The sequence below is a fragment of the Rhinatrema bivittatum genome, chromosome 2, assembly GCF_901001135.1.
Source record: "Rhinatrema bivittatum chromosome 2, aRhiBiv1.1, whole genome shotgun sequence".
Taxonomy (NCBI): domain Eukaryota; kingdom Metazoa; phylum Chordata; class Amphibia; order Gymnophiona; family Rhinatrematidae; genus Rhinatrema; species Rhinatrema bivittatum.
In genome coordinates, this window is record NC_042616.1 from 720,516,116 (window position 1) to 720,535,290 (window position 19,175).

Sequence of the window (19,175 nt, forward strand, 5' to 3'; positions counted from 1 at the left end):
CCGTCCATAAGATGCACCTCGCTCTAGCTGAGCCTGCGAGCGATGGCCCTGCACATTGCCATGGGCACCGCTGGCCGCCCGAGCTCGCGTACTGCAAGGCAGTCTCTTTCCCTCTCTGCAGTTTAAAATGCGCGCCTTCCCCAACCGTCATCCGACGCGCCGTAGAGCCCGCCAGGTGAAGGATTGGAAACCGCCACCGGCCCAAATAAAGCTGCAAAACTTAAGCAGAGAGCTCAGCCCGAAATCCTAAAAATAAATGATAGAAAGGAACAGTGTATTTTAGTGTAATCGTTTTCAAGTGAAAGACAAAAAAAAAGAGAACACAAACACTGAAGGAAGAGGCAGGGATTTATATAGTAAATCCGTAAAGTACACCGTGGGGAAAGTTTCCATTTTAAATATGCTTTATTTTTTTTTATTAAAAATATGCCTATCAATTTGCCCTCAGTTGTTCGTTTTCAGTGTTGGCTATCCTACTCTCCAACTTTTAGCTTCGAAAATGAGAAAAAAAAATCTTTATTAAAATAATTAATAGTTTAGTTCTAAGAGTCGGGCTAAATGTGGAACGCAGTTTTAGAAAAAATAAGGGTGCATATTATAGCATTAATGAGGTTAATTAATGCATTGCACTTTTCTTTCAGGGCTGACTGTCCAGCAGGGGACGCTGTTCTGCTTAAACGTTTGTACGGAATAGTGAGTTTAGCTCATTTTTTCAAGCAAGGTTTTTGCTTTTTTGGATTTACTTCTCTGCAGCTAGCGTGGAAGGTAAGGGCTAGCTCCTACTCCTATTTTTTAAGAAAATTACCACTGCTCTCGTCATTAACATTTATAATGTCATATTATTATTGTGCCTTGACCTGCTACTTTTCTGAATGTCCTGCAGAAGGGACGTTTTGAATAGTGGCCCTAACCAGTGGGCTGCTGTCTTAATACGTTTATTGTTTATATTCTTTTTTTTTTTTTCTGCCGTTCTCTATCTGTCGCGGTAATTCTAATTCATTTTCATCATCACTTTAGAGCAGCCACTATAATTCATCCAACAGCCAAAACACAGCAAGCCTGTATGCCTGTAATAATACTAATAAAATGGCATCCTATTTGATAGACCATAAAAACAGCAGCATTTCCGATGACGGGATTGCACAGTAGCACAGCCCACCAAACCACTCTATCTCCGCCCTTTACGCTAACTTTGACCACGTGGGATAGTAAACGCTCGTGACGTTCCCTCTTTACGTCAAGAAGTTGCGACAGCCTTAAGAGAAGCTGCGCAAAAGTGGGTGAGTAGTTGTGGAATGACCTGTAGAAGGATTTTATATTTGTACGATTTAAATTGCATGATCCAACGGATCGCAATTGATCACATAACATCTCGCGGATTAGACCTATGTCGCTAGTGGTGTCTCTGTGCTGATATATTTTTTTTTACGCATCTTTGGTTTTTTTTTTTCGTACAGTTTAAACTCTTGTGTAGCAATAATTCTTGATTTTTTTAAAAAAACTAGTTGTAAGATTTTAGCACATATAACTTAAGTTTTGACTTTTTTCTTTCTTTAGTTAGGGATTGATGATGGATCCCCCGAAGGATGTACCACCACCAAAGCAGCAGCCAATGATTTATATTTGTGGAGGTAAACCTTATTCTTAAAAATAAAAACAGCAAGGCTTTATTTCAGTCCTAAACCGAAAGTGTTTTGATACTGGCAGGCTATTGCACTATTGCTTCTAAAACAGTTAACTTGTTTATGTTCATAGTTCTTCTTCAGCAGGCGGACGTGCTATACGTTTAATTCAACAGTCAAAGAAGATTTGGTATTGAGACAAAATCATTAAGAGCCCTTTTCATTTTTTATTCTGTTCTTTCATTTCGATAACGCCTTCAGAACTGAACACTATACTCTAGATGATATCTTACCAAGGATCTATATAGAAACATTATTTCCTCCATATGTCTCTTCAGGGGCAATGGAATGCCTGTTGGGTTGGGGGGGAGCATGTAGATTCTTTTTTCCCCAACTCCAACCTCATCTCCATCTCTCTAACCCCCAGCAGTCAATCTTTTACATACATTGAATCTGTGGAGGAAGAAGGGTAAGAGATCTGGGAATAGGAAGACAGAATATCACAGAGGAGGGAAATGAAGAAGGAATCTTAGGCAGGAGATATAGAAAGATGAGGGAGGAGAGGATGAGGGATTCAGGAAGAATAAGGAAAGAGAATGGGAGGAAAGGATCAGAAATGGGAAGGTGGAAGAGAAGGTAAGAGGGAGGATTAGGGTGGGGTAGAAGAGGAGAGGATTGGGATGGAGTGGAGAAGGAAAGACGCACAGCTGCCATCACACCTCCATCCCCCTTTCCCTTATCACCCTTCCAAAGCCCTTTTGATCTCTCTTTCACTTCTTCTTCCCCCCACCCAATCCCTTCACTCATCTGGTTCACTCACTCCCTTCCCACTATGAACCCCGATTCATTCCTGCCCCATCCTGTCTCTCACTTCCTCCCCCCACTCTGCAATCCCCAGTTCATTCCATCTCTGTCTCTCTCTTCTCTCTCTCTCTCTCTCTCTGATCCCCAGTTGACACCCTCCCCTATCCCAAATTCAATCCATATGTCCCTCCCTCCTAATCCCAGTTTGGTTCACTCCCCCTGCCACCCTGGTGTTGCCCCCACCCCCATCCCCTCATTCACTGCTGATTAAGTTAAACAGGACAATGAGGAGACTGGAGGTTCATCTCTATTTTCTTCTCCTCCTCTACTAGGCCCCAATGTTGCGCTTTGAATGATTGTTTAATTTAGGCCTGCATTTATCAAAATGCACTAAATATTGCCTGAGATAGAAAAAGGGGTGTTTTATGGTAATAAGCAATTTATTGCAATTTGCACTAATATCTATGCGAAGAGCTAAGTTACCACAAATTGCGATAACATTTTCACACTTTGAGTTGAGCGAGCCTAGCCATAATGCCCTCACACTAGATAGGTATTTATATCTGTATGGGATGCCCACCTAGTCACTCGAGGTGAGGTTTAGGTATTAGTGTAGGGGTTAGGGGCCACCATCAAGCTAGGTTGAGAGAACACTGCACAAATCTCATCTTTGGGTGAGTGTCCTCACTCCGAGGGTCATCAAATCTTCACTAGAGAGCACTGTTCTATTCGTACGTCTCACTTTGAATGTCAAAGTGGCCCCTAACCCCTACACGAATACCTAAACCTCACCTCGAGTGACTAGGTGGACCTTCCATACAGATATAAATACCTATCTAGTGTGAGGGCATTATGGCTAATCTCTCTCTCTCTCTCTCTCTACCTCTTCCCCCCCACCCCCCCAGTTTGGCTGTCTGGGAGCTGCAAACTACTTTAACGCTACTGAAAACGTTGTTGCTACAATGGGCGTTAAAGCCGTGCGATAGGGCTTCACAAAATGGTAAACCCAGCCCACTCCTGCCCCTAACTCCTCCTCTTTTTCAGATTTGCATCGCACCATATGATATGGTGCTATAGCATGCGATAAGGCCTTAACGCATGCGAAAACTCCTTATAGAATTTTGTTAAATGAGGGGGTTGGTTAGGGTTAGTGAGGGAATCTGAGGCAGGAGGTGGCAATGCAGCAAGCACTATCCCATTGCAACTAATTCATTTTTTTGAGAAAGTCCCTTTCCCACAGCAATTTGATGAGTGGGAGGAGGAAGAGTTGTTTGAATTGGGGGGGGCATGGCCCCCTGCAGCCTCCCTCATTCCAACGCTTGTGTATCTATTGATTATACTGTTCCATATGAACCTAGCAGTCCTCTGGTTACTACCCTTTTTGCACTGTTTCGCTTTCGATCTGTATTGTATCCTCCCCTGTTCCCCCGAATAAGCTACTGAGAGCTTTGCAGTCCGTACATCAAATACATGATTCTGTACAATTTTTTGCATTGAATCTTAATTGTCAAGCACTCGTCCACTCCTTGAACTTTTTTAGGTCATTCTTCATTTTGTCTACTATATCAGGAATGTCCATCTTATTGCATATCTTAATGTTCTCTGCCAAAAGACAAATCTTTCATGTTAAATCATTCTGCAACCCCTTAGGACTGGTTCTGGTTAATATTGGTCATTTTGAGTTTTACTGTTATGGACTCTTTTTGGAATACTGTAGATGTAAATAGCCAATTAACAACAATACATATAAATGTCACTTCTTAATTTGATCACCTTAAGAACATGCCATACTGAGTCAGACCAAGGATCCATCAAGCCCAGCATCCTGTTTCCAAAAGTGGCCAATCCAGGCCATAAGAACCTGGCAATTACCCAAAAACTAAGTCTATTATATGTTACCATTGCTAGTAATAGCAGTGGCTATTTTGTAAGTCAACTTAATTAATAGCAGGTAATGGACTTCTCCTCCAAGAACTTACCCAATCCTTTTTTTAAACACAGCTATACTAACTGCACTAACCACATCCTCTGGCAACAAATTCCAGAGTTCAATTGTGCGTTGAGTAAAAAAGAACTTTCTCTGATTAATTTTAAATGTGCCACATGCTAACTTCATGGAGTGCCCCCTAGTCTTTCTATTATCCGAAAGAGTAAATAACCGATTCATATCTACCCGTTCTAGACTTCTCATGATTTTAAACACCTCTATCATATCCCCCCTCAGCTGTCTCTTCTCCAAGCTGAAAAGTCCTAACCTCGTTAGTCTTTCCTCATAGGGGAGCTGTCCAATTCCCCTTATCGTTTTGGTAGCCCTTCTCTGTACCTTCTCCATCGCAATCAGGGCCGGCGGAAGCACTAGGCGAACTAGGCGATCGCCTAGGGCGCTGAGCATTAGGGGGCGCCGAGCCGCTGATGGCCAATGGCCGCCGGTGGACGTCATCCCAATAGCGGCTGAGCGGTGAACTACTGCTATGCTGTGTGCCGAATACACACAGCAAGAAGATCGGCGGGGCCGTGGTGGAGCTCAAGTCACCACGGCCGGAAGAAAACAATCGCGTCTAAACATGCTGGTGCTCCAGCTCCTTCCTGCCCGCGCGGCCCCGGAAGAAAAATGTTGCCAGAGCCGCGCAGGCAGGAAAGAGGAGGAGCATCAGCCGCGTACAGAAGAGGAGCAGCGCGGCTCCAGAAGTCCGGGGCCGCTGCAGAGCCCATCCTGCAGCGGCCGTGAAGAGGAGGCCCAGAGGTGAGAGAGAGACTGAGGGTTTGTACAGTGTGTGTATGTGCGTGTATGAGATTGTGTGTGGGAGTGAGGACCTGAATGTTTGCAAAGACAGCATGTGAGAGCCTCTGTGTGTGTGTGTGAGAGAGACAGCATGTGACAGTGAGAGCCTGTGCTTGAGCAAGACAGCATGTGGGAGTGAGAGAGAGCCTGTGTGCCAGAGTCAGACAGCATGTGCCAGTGAGAGACTGTGTGTATGAATGATTGTATGAGAGAGAGCATGTGACAATGAGAGCCTGTGCTTGAGCAAGACAGCATGTGGGAGTGAGAGAGAGCCTGTGTGCCAGAGTCAGACAGCATGTGCAAGAGAGAGACGGTGTATACATGATTGTATGAGAGAGAGCATGTGAGAGTGAGTGCCTGTGTATGTGTGTGTGTGAGAGAGAGAGAGAAAGCATGAGAGAATGAGAACCTGACTGTGTGTTTGAGGGAAGAAGACAGATGGAGAGAAAAGAAATATGTTATAAAAGGAATTGGCAAAAAAATAAGAAAGGGAAGGTGGAAAAAAAAAAGCCTTTGACCAACTGATTAGAAAACTAAGATCAGACAGCAAATGTAAAAAAAAATAAATTATTTTTTACTGATTGGAACATGTAATCTTTGGGAATGTGCAAGAGTAGCACTTTCTCTATGCGGATCTCACAATGTACCATGAGGCCTGCACAGAGGAGGCAGCAGAATGGGCTTCAGTGCCAATAGTAGCAATCAGCACCTCCGCAATAGCCATACAGCAACAGTGACAGTGGCAGCAGAGGAATGAGAGAGGCTCTGAGGTTGCTGGCAAAAGAAAGAGAGGGGGGTCTCTGCCTTTAGTGTGTGCATGTGTATGAATGGGAGTTTGCCTGGCGGTGTATGTGTGTGAATGCATGGGTGCCTGCCTGAGGGTGTGTCTGTGTATGAGAATGAATGGGTGTCTTCCTGGGGTTTGTATGTGTGAGAATAGATGCCTGCCTGTTTGTGCTGTATGTGTGTGTGTGTGTGTGTGTGTGTGAGAATAAATTGGTGCCTGCCTGGGGGTCTGGGTGTGAGAATGAATGTGTGCATGCCTGGGGGATGGGGAGGGAGTGGTGTGAAAATGAATGGGAGCCCGCCTGGGGGTCAGTGTGAGAATGACTGGGAGCTTGCCTGTGTGTGTGTGTGTGTGTGTGTGTGTGTTTGTGTGAGAACGATTGGAAGCTTGCCTGGGAGTGTGTGTTTGTGTGTATGTGAGGGAGCCAGTGAGAGCATGAGTGTGTATGAGAAAATCCAGGGGAGTAAGAGTTTGTGGGGGGGGGGGGGGTGTGGAGGGGGAGAGAGTGCCTTAGAGCCTGAGTGTGTCAGTGTCTGTGAGAGCGAGAGGTTATGGTTGGGTATAAGAGCATGAATGTGTATGTATGTGACAGTGTATGTGTGAGAGAGAATGGACATGTGAGTATGTGTGAGAGAGAGAGGATAACCTCAATCAAGAGCTCCCATGTATGGACAGCAGGGGCTTTTTAAAATCCTTATTAGTTTTAATTATTGTGTGTTATTTGATATATGTGCTGTTTTGAAATATTTTATTGGTTTTAGGAAATTGTAAAAAATGTATATGATTTTAATTAATAGAAATTCTATTTATCAGTAGTTTTAAAATATTATTTTATTAGTATGGTTTTACTATTATAACTGATGCTTTATGCTTCTTGATTTTATTTGTTTTATGAAGAATGGTGGTTCTGTTTTTCCATTGTTAATACACAGAGTCTGGCTTCTTGGGGTTTCCATTTCAGTTTTTTCTAATTTGTGCTCCTTTATTTTGTATTCTGTATTTGGTGAGGGTCTGTCTCTGCTCTGTGTGTGTGACCATGATGAGAGATTCTGCTAGCATAGGGATCTATAGCAATCGGGTTTGTTTTGTTTCCTCAGTAGGTGGAGTATTGGTATTCTAGGACCCAGTGTAATATTTACCCTTGCTTATTCACAGGTAGGGTTATTGTTGTTTGAGTCCTTGGTGTTATTACTGTTATGTTATGATGGGATTGCAGTATAGATTTTGAGTGTCTTTTTTGTGGTGTTTTGTGTTAGTTCACAATGTGCCTGGCAGTGGAAGATGTTTGTGCTGCTGTTACTGTGAAGTGACACCAGAATTTGAAAATATCTTTCAGTATGATGAGCTGTAAGGGAAACATCCAAGCTCCATTGTTTGGGGGAATTTCAGTGGATGCACAGAGTTACAGAACTGGAGGTACAGGATTTATATTGACATTCTGTTCCTTCCTATATATTCCTGACTTCACTCTCATAGCCACATAGAATCAGTTGACTGAGGCTATCAACATAATTTTATAGTGTGAAACTGGCCAGCTTTTTAAAATAACGCAGAGGACCCTTTGGACTTTTTTATTAACACTTTTTTTTAATAACCAATTTTAAAGCAGGATCCATGCTATAGAGGTGGGTGAGATGAAGAAATGTCATTTTGGCGCCCCCCCCCCCCCCCCCCCCCCCCCCCCCCAATTCTTCTGTCTGGAGACACCACTGATTTTCTGTGACCTTAAGCATTAGTACAAGAAGGATTAAGGGGGGATGCTGGAGAGGCACACATGCATTGGCCCCCGGGCACCGGAGACCCTTGGTGCGCCACTGGGTGTGAGCCATATGGAGCCGCAAGTGGTGGCAAAGAGGAGTGGAGTTTGGCAGGCCGCAAGCAGTGCCCAACCTGCTTGCGACCCAGAAAACCCCAGTCAGCGGGCGTGATCGAGAATGAGGTAAGGGTCGGGGCCGAGACCGGGGGGGGGGGGGGGGCGCAAGGGAGAAGGCTCGCCTAGGGCGCCAAATCCCCTTGCACCGGCCCTGATCGCAATTATATCTTTTTTGAGATGCGGCGACCAGAATTGTACACAGTATTCAAGGTGAGGTCTCACCATGGAGCGTTACAGAGGCATTATGACATTTTCCGTTTTATTCACCATTCTCTTTCTAATAATTCCCAACATTCTGTTTGCTTTTTTGACTGCCGCAGCACACTGAACCAACTATTTCAATGTGTTATCCACTATGATGCCTAGATCTCTTTCTTGGGTTGTTGCACCTAATATGGAACCTAACATTGTGTAACTATAGCATGGGTTATTTTTCCCTATATGCATCACCTTGCACTTATCCACATTAAATTTCATCTGCCATTTTGATGCCCAATTTTCCAGTCTCACAAGGTCTTCCTGTAATTTATCACAATCTACTTGTGATTTAACTACTCAACAATTTTGTATCATCTGCAAATTTGATTCTCACTCGTATTTCTTTCCATTTATAAATATATTGAAAAGTAAGGTTCCCAATACAGATCCCCTGAGGCACTCCACTGCCCACTCCCTTTCACTGAGAAAATTGTCCATTTAATCCTACTCTCTGTTTCCTGTCTTTTAGCCAGTTTGTATTCCACGAAAGGACATCGCCACCTATCCCATGACTTTTTACTTTTCCTAGAAGCCTCTCATGAGGAACTTTGTCAAATGCCTTCTGAAAATCAAAGTATACTACATCTACCGGTTCACCTTTATCCACATGTTTATTAACTCCTTCAAAAAAGTGAAGCAGATTGTGAGGCAAGACTTGCCTTGGGTAAAGCCATGCTGACTTTGTTCCATTAAATCATGTCTTTCTATATATTCTGTGATTTTGAGGTTTAGAACACTTTTTCCACTATATTTCCTGGCACTAAAGTCAGGCTAACTGGTCTGTAGTTTCCCGGATTGCCCCGGAGCCCTTTTTAAATATTGGGGGTTACATTTGCTATCCTCCAGTCTTCAGGTACAATGGATGATTTTAATGATAGGTTAAAAATTTTTACTAATAGGTCTGAAATTTCATTTTTTAGTTTCTTCAGAACTCTGGGGTGTATACCATTCGGTCCAGGTGATTTACTACTCTTCAGTTTGTCAATCAGGTCTACCACATCTTCTAGGTTCACCGTGATTTGATTCAGTCCATCTGAATCATTACCCATGAAAACCTTCTCCAGTACAGGTACCTCCCCAACATCCTCTTCAGTAAACACTGAAGCAAAGAAATCATTTAATCTTTCCGTGATGGCCTTATCGCCTCTAAGTGCCCTTATAACCCCTCAATCATCTAACGGTCCAACTGACTCCCTCACAGGCTTTCTGCTTCGGATATATTTTAAAGTTTTTTACTGTGCGTTTTTGCCCCTATGGCCAACTTCTTTTCAAATTCTCTCTTAACCTGTCTTATCAATGTCTTACATTTATGCATTATCCTATTTTCTTCTGTTGGATCCTTCTTCCAATTTTTGAATGAAGATCTTTTGGCTAAAATAGCTTCTCAGATTTTGTATATTTACACTGCTATACTCGTATTGTGCAAGCTTCACTGGCTGCCCTCCAGTGGCGCATGAGTGCCACGAATATGTCTGGTTTTTAGGACATCCACAGTGAAAATACAGGAGAGAGATTTGCATACAAATATTCCTCATGCATATTCATTGTGGATGTCCTGAAATCAAGACCTAGTTGTGGCACTCTAGGACTGACATTGCCTACTCCTGATTTATAAAGTAGTACTGATGTTTCATCAACTGTTAACACTTGATTTAATTGGGTCGGCAAATGCCATGCTATGCATTTATAATCCCTCGAACTTTAAGATCCTCTCATGAGGTTTCCTGGGCATTCCTTTTCTGTGGTATGTATATCTTGCTGAAATCTGAGACCATACATTCTCAGTAGCAGCATCCTTTGTATGGAACTTGCTTCCCCAAGAATTGCACTTAGCATCATGTACTAAAACCTTCAAAGAATTGCTGAAAACTGTTTTATTTAGACAAGCATTTTCACAAGTTTGCACTTCTGCAAAAGGTCTTGGTTATGTCCAGAATGAAGAGCTGTTGTTTGTTTTGTTTGGGGGGTGGGTTGGTTGGGGGGGTTTTTTGTTCCATTTTTGTATATTTCTTTTTGAGCTGCCTAGGGCTCCAGCATTGGGTTACAGATATAAATAAATAAACAAAATAGTTTTCTTTCACAGAATGTCACAATGAAAATGAAATAAAGGCAAGGGATCCAATTAGATGCAGAGAATGCGGTTACAGAATAATGTACAAGAAAAGAACAAAAAGATGTATCCTTTTGACAAGTCTACTTTTTATTCACTAAACTGGCAGCAGGCTTCTTAAACGAACCATACAACAAAATTAGGATTTTTATCGAGTTAAAAAATGTTCATTGGAGAAAGAACATTGTTGATATTCTTGTAGCACAGATCAGCTAATTCTTGATTGTTGTTATTCGCACTGTCTTGATCATTCCCATTTCTGAAGATAGTATTTGTACATTCATTGAAAGGTGAAGAGAATATGATAGCTTTAGTTTAGAACAAGCTAAGGTTACATATCAACAAACACAGGAGGGAACTGGTCCCATATAAGAAACTCTAAGCAAATTCTTTCCTGACCCGGGCATGTGTTTCTTAGCATGACAACATTTTGAGGGAAATTCTTACTCCAATTTCGTGAGCTGCTGTTTTAATATTGTTTGGATTTAGGCAGGCCTAGTACTTTTTGACTTTTTTATTTTTTTATTTTATGTAACTCTGATGCTGAATGGATTTTCAAGTATCTACTAGGAATAGGTATTTTAGTAAGCAAATACAAGTAACATGGGGATGATGATGAAATACAGCTAAAATAGATCTCATAAATTGCAGTTAATACTTCATTTTATTTATATTCCACCTTTCAGCACTTCAAAGCAGATTAATTCAGGTTCTGTAGGTATTTCCTTATCCCCAGGTGGGTTTACAATCTAATATCATGTTTGGCCTTCATTTACATTGTCCAATTTAGAATAGGCTAAAGCAGTATTTCCCAAATTGGTTAAAGAACCCCTGCAAATCCTCCTTAGTAGTACTCTGTCCTTGAGATATTGTTAGTCCAGCCTAGGAAAGAGCTGTAACTGTGGAGGAGCTGTGTTATCATGAATTGGGTATGTACCACGAAAAACATGACCTCAGAAGCATTCCCTAAATATACTCAAAATAAAAACAAATCAGGGAACTATATTATAAACTCTGGTGTCCAGTAGCACTGATATGAGTAATAACCATATATTAGAACCATGAATTGGAGCATGGAGAGGAGAATAATCCAAGTGAATGAAGGCAAGAAGATATTCACATACAATTTTCTGGTATACATAGACAGGGACATAAATCACTGCGCTGGTGCTCCTAACCTGTAGGTAGTTTCTAACAGTAAGGTAAGCTGAAGGAATAAAGAAGAGACCTGCTAAATTGCAAGCAAGGTAGGTTTATGGTGGTCTTGAACCTACTTGCCTTCTTGGTGGTACCTTCATGCAGATAAAGAACACCATCTATCTGAGGGGTATTGTCATCTTATGTACCAGAAAATGCTGAGTGAAAATCCTTCATCTCAACTAATTCAGGGTAAGTAAACTTCACAGTGACTCAGGAATGGAGATGAGCCTAAGAGGTGGAGCACATTGTTGTAATTATCATCACTTGTGAGTGTCTCATAGGCCAGGATAAAATTAATGGAGTCCAGGAAATATTAATTACATTTCAAAGGGGTTCTTGGCAAACCAAAAAAAAAAACAAAACAGTTTAAGAATCCTTGTGCTAAAGAAATCCTGGGACATTTGATTTTCAAGTCCAGGGAAATGCAGCCCCAGCATGAAAATAATTTACTTCGTCTTTGCTGGAGGTGGTACTTTATACCTCCTAATTCTTGTAGAGAGGAGAGAGCTCTTGTAATATGGTCAGAAAGAAATGGGCCAAAATACTGCATGGCCTGCACGATAAACAAAAATGGGAAAAATACAGATGAACCCTTGTCGCAAGAGGAAAGAAGTGAAGCACTGGGATAACCTATAGAACTTTTCTGCACAGTGCTAATCTACATGCCACAGTAGTTACAATCATAAACAGAAGGCATAGGGGGGGTAATCTGCATAAAGCACTAGTTACAACCTTAAACACTTTGCTGCATAGACTAGCTGGTCAATTTTGGTCTTTAGCTGCAGTCATGTACCAAATTAGCTCCTTCAGTCTAAAGATGTGCTCTATAGAACAGGGGTATCCAAACTTGATCCTCAAGGGCTACAACCCAGTTGGATTTTCAGGATTACCACAATGAATATACATGAGATCTGTTTGTATTCATTGCTCCTGGAGGGAGGGAGATGTACTGAAAAGGAATATGAGAAACTACATTTTTCACAAAAGGGTGGTAAGAGCCTAAACAGTGGTAGAATTCAATCCTAGTAGTCTGTCTTTCTGGTTCTCTGCCACTTTGGATAGCTGGGCATATAAATTCTCATAATCAAATTGACACCAGCTTCCTAGCAAGCCTTTTTAAAAATTCATTCTCACAACCCTGTTCTTACCACTGCTTTTAATAGCTATCCCTAGAATGTTTAAACTACAGTACAGGATTCTACCAACTCTGCTTGAATGCCATTCTAGGTATCCTCTCAGCAAAGTAGCATCTCCCTGTGTTTCCTCTCAGTCTAATACAGTGGTTCTCAACAGGTGTATCGGGACAAATTGGTGTATCATGAGGTCCTTGGAGATGTGTCACAGGGCCAGCAGATGGCTACCTTTATCAGCCTGGGTGGGAGTTCATTGACTTCTCTTAAATTAGGCCTGATGGGAGGCTAGTCTTATAGTAACATAGTAATGACAGCAGAAAAAGCCCAAAATGGTCCATCTAGTCTGCCCAGCAAGCTTCCCAAGGTAGTAACTGCCGCTCCGTGCAGGTTACCTCTCACTTCCTTCTTTCTGGTCCACTAAGAGGCTGTTTCCTCCTCCCAGATCACAGCAAGACATTGCCAGCTTCTGCTGTTCTGGGCCTGATGGGATTTCAAACTTTATCTTCCCCTACTGAGCCTGGGAGTGATGCTGCTGATGATCTCTTCACACCGTGGAGGGTGGGGGAAAGGAGGTTGGGGATCCTGGGAAGATAAAGGTGGAACAGAGAGGGAGTGTGGGGGCTACTGAGCAAGAAGGGATGGGAAACGGGGTCGGGAGAACTGGGCATGCAGGGAAATGGGATGAAGGGGGTAGGGAGAGTCAAGCAGGGGAGAGAGGGAGTATGGGGGGGGTCAGGAATGCTGGGCAGGGTTATGAGTATGAGTGAATGATTGAAAGGGAGTAAATGGGAAAAGTGAGGAATGAGGGAGGCATGGAAGGGGAGTGATGGGGTGCAAGAACCATAATATGTCAGTTTTGGGAATGCACATTTCTTCTCTCTTTGTACTTTGCTTAGTGTGGGAGGATATGTATTTCGGTTTCTAGCTCTCCAGTTTTGCAGAGTAGCTTTTTAAGGTTTCCATTCCAGTTTTTGTCTCCACATTTTGTAATTTTTGGTCTTTTATTCTGTATTTGGTAAAGGTCTGATCTGTATGTGTGACTATTTTACTAGTAGGTAGAGATTTGTATCAATCTTCTTTGTTGAATTCTGAATAGGACATTTATTGGTGCAGCATTGCTGCCTTTTCATAGGAAGGGCTATTGCTGTTTGAGTTCTTGGAATTAGTGTTGCAATGGTAAGGAAGGTTTGCTACACATGGCTGAGTAGGGTTTTTGGTTTGTTTGGATTTTTTTTTTAAGGTTTTGTATTTTACAGTGCGCTTGGTAGTAAGGGAGTTTGTTTCTGTTACTGAGATAGCACCAGGAGCAGAATCTCTTTTTTTTTTTTTTTAATTTAGTGAGTTGTATTTGAAATATTCTAGTTCTGCTCTGCATCCATTGTTTGTTTGGGGATGAGGTGGGGGGGGATGGGTTCCTGCAGAGTATAAGCATTATCTGCCAGGTGCGTCCCAATAGAAAAAAGGTTGAGAACCACTGGTCTAATTATATAGTAGATGAAGATGACTGCAGATAAAGACCAATTGGCCATCTAGTGTGCCTGGCTATTCCTTTTATACTGTAAGGATATATCCAAGCTGTGTCATAGAAGCTTGACAGTCTGTGGAATATCCTTCATTATCTAAGTCAAGTTGTTTGTTTTGTTTTTTGTTTTTTGTCTTCCTCTTTGGTTCTTACAAGTCCCAGACTTAATCTAACACACAGTCCCTCTCTCGTGTCATACTGTCAATCTGTTTTTATAATCCAGATGGCTACCAATACTAGTATGGCTGTCTGAACATCTGGCTGTCCCATGCTCATTGATGTAAAGTAAGTATATATGTGCATAATGTTCCTGCAAGAAACAGCATAAGATTTTTTTAGTTTAGAGAATGTAAGGCTATTGTACATTTTAAATAGAAATTGAAAGAGCATGTTAAAACAAAAATTCCTAATGGTTTGAAAAATGTAAATAGTAGCCAAATAGTCTGATTTTCAGTTTGACCATATCATTTTCTTTAAATTTTACAATTGTTAAAAAGCTTACTATAAAATTATAATAGTATTAAATAGAGGCATAACCAGGTTAACTGCGTGGCTTAGTGGTAGTGCTGCCCCTTGACCTGAATACAGTGCCAGAGTCAGGTCTTCCGCTCTCTGGGTCTGTCAGAAATGAGGAAGCAGTGTTCACAGCCCCTAGAGGAGAGTGACTTGTCATGCAGTGAATCATAGTGGCCAGATTTAGCGCCCATGTTTCAGGTTTCGTGAAAAAGTCCTAAAGCATGGCCCCCAGATGAGGTTTCTTGCTACAACTGAACTAAAGTGAGTTGAGGGGGGGGGGAAAAAATCCCTGGATAATTGTGAATGAAGACACTTGCAACCAGATCCTAGACTGGTTCCAACTGAGCTGAAATTATAAAGGAGCAGGAGGAAACTACTGTGTCAGAAAAAAAATTATATTATAAATAGACCTTAGGGGGATGACTTACTATGAAAGCAATAATGTAAAGTTCTATATTTTGGGTAGCAGGGTTGCATATTGGTCTCTACAGAGTCTCGATCTCTCTCTCGCACGGCATGTGCGCTAAAAACCTTTCCAGTAGGTAACTCACAGAAAAAAAGGTGACCAATGATAAATGACCCTGTATGATTGTAAGCCCTCTGGGGATAGGGAAATACCCACAATACCTGAATGTAATCTGCTTTGAAGTGCCAAAAAGCAGAATATAAAAACTAAAATAAGTGCAGTGTTGGTAGGCAATATTTATCTCATGTTAAACCTGTAGACTAGAAAGGATAAAGTTTTTTATTTAAAATGTTAGTACTTTGTATATTGCCTTTCTCAAACCAAGGTTTAACTGAAAGTTGTTTACAAAATCAGTAAATAAAAGGCATGTTTGGAGCGCTCTTGGTGGAAATCAAATTCTGGTTTTAAGGCTAGTCATGTCCTTGTGCTAGTTGCTCAAAAGCAGCCAATATCAAAGATGTGTGCATGCCACTTCTACTTGGAATCATATATGCTGATGCTGAAGAAATCTTGGGGGTAATTTTCAAAGGAGTTGCGCACATAAATGTAACATACGATTGTAGCAATTTTCAAAGCCTATTTACTCGAGTAAAAGCTTTTTTAAAATCAGGCCATAATGTTTTATTTTTTCTATTTACAAATAGAAATGGGTTTGCTGCTTTACAATGATATAATTTTAAGATAAGCCCAGCATCTTGTATATTTTGTCTTGAAATTCATTTATGTGTAACACAATTTTCTTTAACTCTAAATAAAACAGTGGTAGTTTTTGATGCCCGCTGATATTCACAAGTGCTGGAAACTCTCCAAAACTGAGCTCTCATCTAATTTTCTTTGTATGTTTTAATAATATTGAACCTGATTTAAACAAGGTGTTTCCCATTCTAAAGCCTTAGTGAATTGAGCCCTTTATGCATTTGCTTTGTGGCTCATCTTTCACACAAGTATTCATTCTATTGTCTTCTGTTAAAGGTTTTGTAATAAATGTTTTAACGACTGTGAAAATGATTTTCTTGTGCCATTCAGTCTGCACATGCTTCATCCAAGTCTCCTTGTGGAACTCTGCACTCGCTTTTGTGTTTCTTGACTTGTGCATTCTATTCTATCAAATTAAAATTATATGCTTTGTGACTTAATTTATGAAAAGACTGACTCAGCATATTTATTTTTGCATTGGCATGCCTACATTAATGTATGAAAAGTACTTGGGACTTCGCTTCCAACAGATCTCACATAATAAGTTGGGAAGTTGCTGAATATGGATGCAAGAAGCAAACTATCTGTATAGCAACTGTGCACAGAGAAGTTATTCCACAAGAAAGCATAATGCCCAGTCCACACCTGCATAAGCCTCATCCCTGGGATGTTTCGCCTCTTATGAATGGAGAAAAGAATGAATTGTGAAGGATACCATTACCTACAAACTGGAAGGGTTCAATGTGATCCTTTACTACTTTTATCTTTGAAGACTTTCAGGCCGATTCATTAAAAAGTGCAGGATAGCAGGCGCTCCGTGTTGAGCGCCAGCTCTCCCGACACGCGTCCAAGCATCTCTCCTGGGCCTGTTTGTATGTTGAATTCAGAAGGTATTTAAAGCAATCCTCTTATACAATATCAGTTTATCAGAAAGAGACCTTCAGGTTATTTATGTTGGTGCATGCTGTATGACTTTGTCCATTATTACTGCTGTTCTAAGTTTGTAGTATTTTTTATACATTCAGTTACTATATGATACAATGCATGAATGAAATAGTGTTTATCATTCAATGCCAGATTTTATAAAACAAAATTAGCAGCTATTATACAACTGACCTTTTTATCTTGGCTGAAAGACAGCATCCTAAGCCATATATTAAAACAAAAGGTGATGAGTAGTGGATTTAATATTTAAGTAGATACTTTTGTAATGTTAGGAAGAATTCTTGTGAAGTGACTTTCAATGTTTCTAACCTTCTCAAAGTCTTCATTGCCTTTTCCTTCTCAGTTAAAATGAAATAAATCGTGATTGGGGGATGCTAAAGAGCAATTGCTGACGGTGGCATATTTAGTTTGATTGCAGAGTTGTCACTAAATATTTTGGCACCACCTTAGCCCCCACCTTGGTCCTCATGCCTTTTTCTTCACCCCACACACACCTTGATACCTAGTCCTCCTAAGCCTGGATAGGAACATAAGAAGTGCCATGCTGCGTCAGGCCAGGGTCCATCAAGCCCAGCATTCTGTCTCCGATCATGGTCAATCTGGGTCACAAGTTTATTTTATTTATTAGCTTTTATATATCTACATTCGTGGGTACATCATGCCGGTATACAATATAACTGAAAGGAGGAAATTACAAAAAAGCAGGGTGGGGGGAGAGGGAGCAGATAGGAAGAAGGGATGTGAGAAGAGAGGGAAAAACAGGAAGAGGAGAAAAAGAACAGTACCTGATGGAAAACAAAAGATAAGTAGCATTGCAAATTATACACTCAGTAAGGGACTGTATATAACCTTATATAAATTATAAACTCCAAAAGGTATTATATACAATAATATACATTATCTTTAACTAGTACATACAGGAGACACTATATATGACATTACAAATTATGTGTTCAGAAAGGCAACTATATATAGACTAGCAGGGTTGCTATAGTGAAAAGTAAGGTTTAAAGGATAGCGGAGGGGGGTAATTAAAAGGGTTACTATAGGGGAAAAAGGTAGGGTTTAAGGACAGGGAAAGGGGTATAAATGGGGGTATATAAGGAGGTGCAGAGAAATGGGAGACAAAACAGAGTATAATTAAAGGAATAAAGGAGAAGGCTGAGTACTTTAATGACAAGGGCTCTTTCTCTGAAGGAGTAGAGGGAGCAGGGGGACTACGTAGGATCTGGATCAGGGTAGGCCATTTTAAAGAACCATGTTTTAACCCCTGTTTTGAATTTCCGAATGCATGGTTCTAGTCTGAGCTCAAGTGGCATAATGTTCCAGAGGGAGGGCCTGCAATGGATGGGGCTCTTTCTCTGGTGGAAGTGTGGTGAGCACATTTAAGGGAAGAGGTGTAGAGGGTTCCTGAAAGTGTGGTTCTAATAGGACGACTGGAGGAGCAGAATCGAAGAGCATCCTCAAGCCAGGAGTGATTGTGGTTGTGCAGGGAGTTGTGAATAATGGTCAGGGTTTTGTATCTGATGCGGGAGGAGATGGGAAGCCAATGGAGATCCTTAAGAATAGGGGTGATGTGGTCGGCTTTGCGTGTATTTGTAAGGATTCTTGCCATAGTATTCTGTAACATTTGCAGGGGTCTAATAGTAGAGTAGGGAAGGCCTAGAAGCAAGGAATTGCAGTAATCCATTTTTTGATAACATTGTCGCTTGCAGGACTGTGGAAGTCTTGCGAGTGGAATAGGGGTTTAAGTTTTTTGAGGATATGGAGCTTGAAAAATCCTTTATGACTGTGTTAATGTGGTTTTTGAAGTTTAGTTGGTGGTCTAGGGAGACACCGAGATCTCGCACAAAGTAGGGAAAAGCATTTGAGGGAAGGGTGAGGTCACAAGCAGATGGTGGTGTCCGGTCAGGGTGATTTGAAATGATGAGGAGTTCAGTTTTGGAGGAGTTTAAAGCAAGGTGGAGGTTAGAGAGTAGGGAGTTAATGGAGACAAGGCAATTTTCCCAAAACGTAAGAGATTTGGTGAGGGATTCTTGGATAGGGATGAGGATTTGGACATTTTCTGCATATAAGAAAAACGTAAGACGAAGGTCGGAGAGGAGGCAGCAGAGTGGTAACAGGTATATATTAAAGAGCGTGGAGGATAGTGAAGATCCCTGTCGATGTCTTGGGTAAGGGGGATGTGTGATGATTCGGAGTTTGCAATTTTTACAGCGTAGCCTCTATTATTGAGGTAGAAGAGAACCAGTGGATGGCTGTGCCTGAGATGCCAATCTCAGGCGGGTGAGGAGGATTTTGTGACTGATAGTGTCGAAGGCAGATGAAATGTCAAGAAGGGCAAGGATAAAGGATTGTCTGTGGTCCATGCCCTTGAGGAGAGTGTCAGTCAGAGAAAGTAATAGGCTTTCTGTGTTACGAGACTTCCGGAAGCCAAATTGAGAGGGGTGGAGAATATTAT

The 19,175-nt window shown here is 41.4% G+C and overlaps 1 protein-coding gene across 2 annotated transcripts; it reads left to right on the forward strand.

Moving 5' to 3' along the window:
- The first annotated feature begins 40 nt into the window (after positions 1 to 40).
- POLR2K (RNA polymerase II subunit K) lies at positions 41 to 16,209 on the forward strand. 2 transcript variants are annotated; one of them, XM_029591796.1, is made up of 5 exons: positions 41 to 175; positions 642 to 765; positions 1,558 to 1,631; positions 10,210 to 10,302; positions 15,834 to 16,209. In XM_029591796.1, the coding sequence occupies exons 3-5, from the start codon at positions 1,568 to 1,570 to the stop codon at positions 15,854 to 15,856; spliced, it is 180 nt and encodes a 59-aa protein (XP_029447656.1). In that variant the 5' UTR covers positions 41 to 175; positions 642 to 765; positions 1,558 to 1,567; the 3' UTR covers positions 15,857 to 16,209. The 2 variants fall into 2 exon arrangements, with proteins under 2 accessions (XP_029447656.1, XP_029447655.1); XM_029591795.1 differs by lacking the exons at positions 41 to 175; positions 642 to 765 and adding an exon at positions 1,122 to 1,280.
- The last annotated feature ends 2,966 nt before the right edge of the window (positions 16,210 to 19,175 follow it).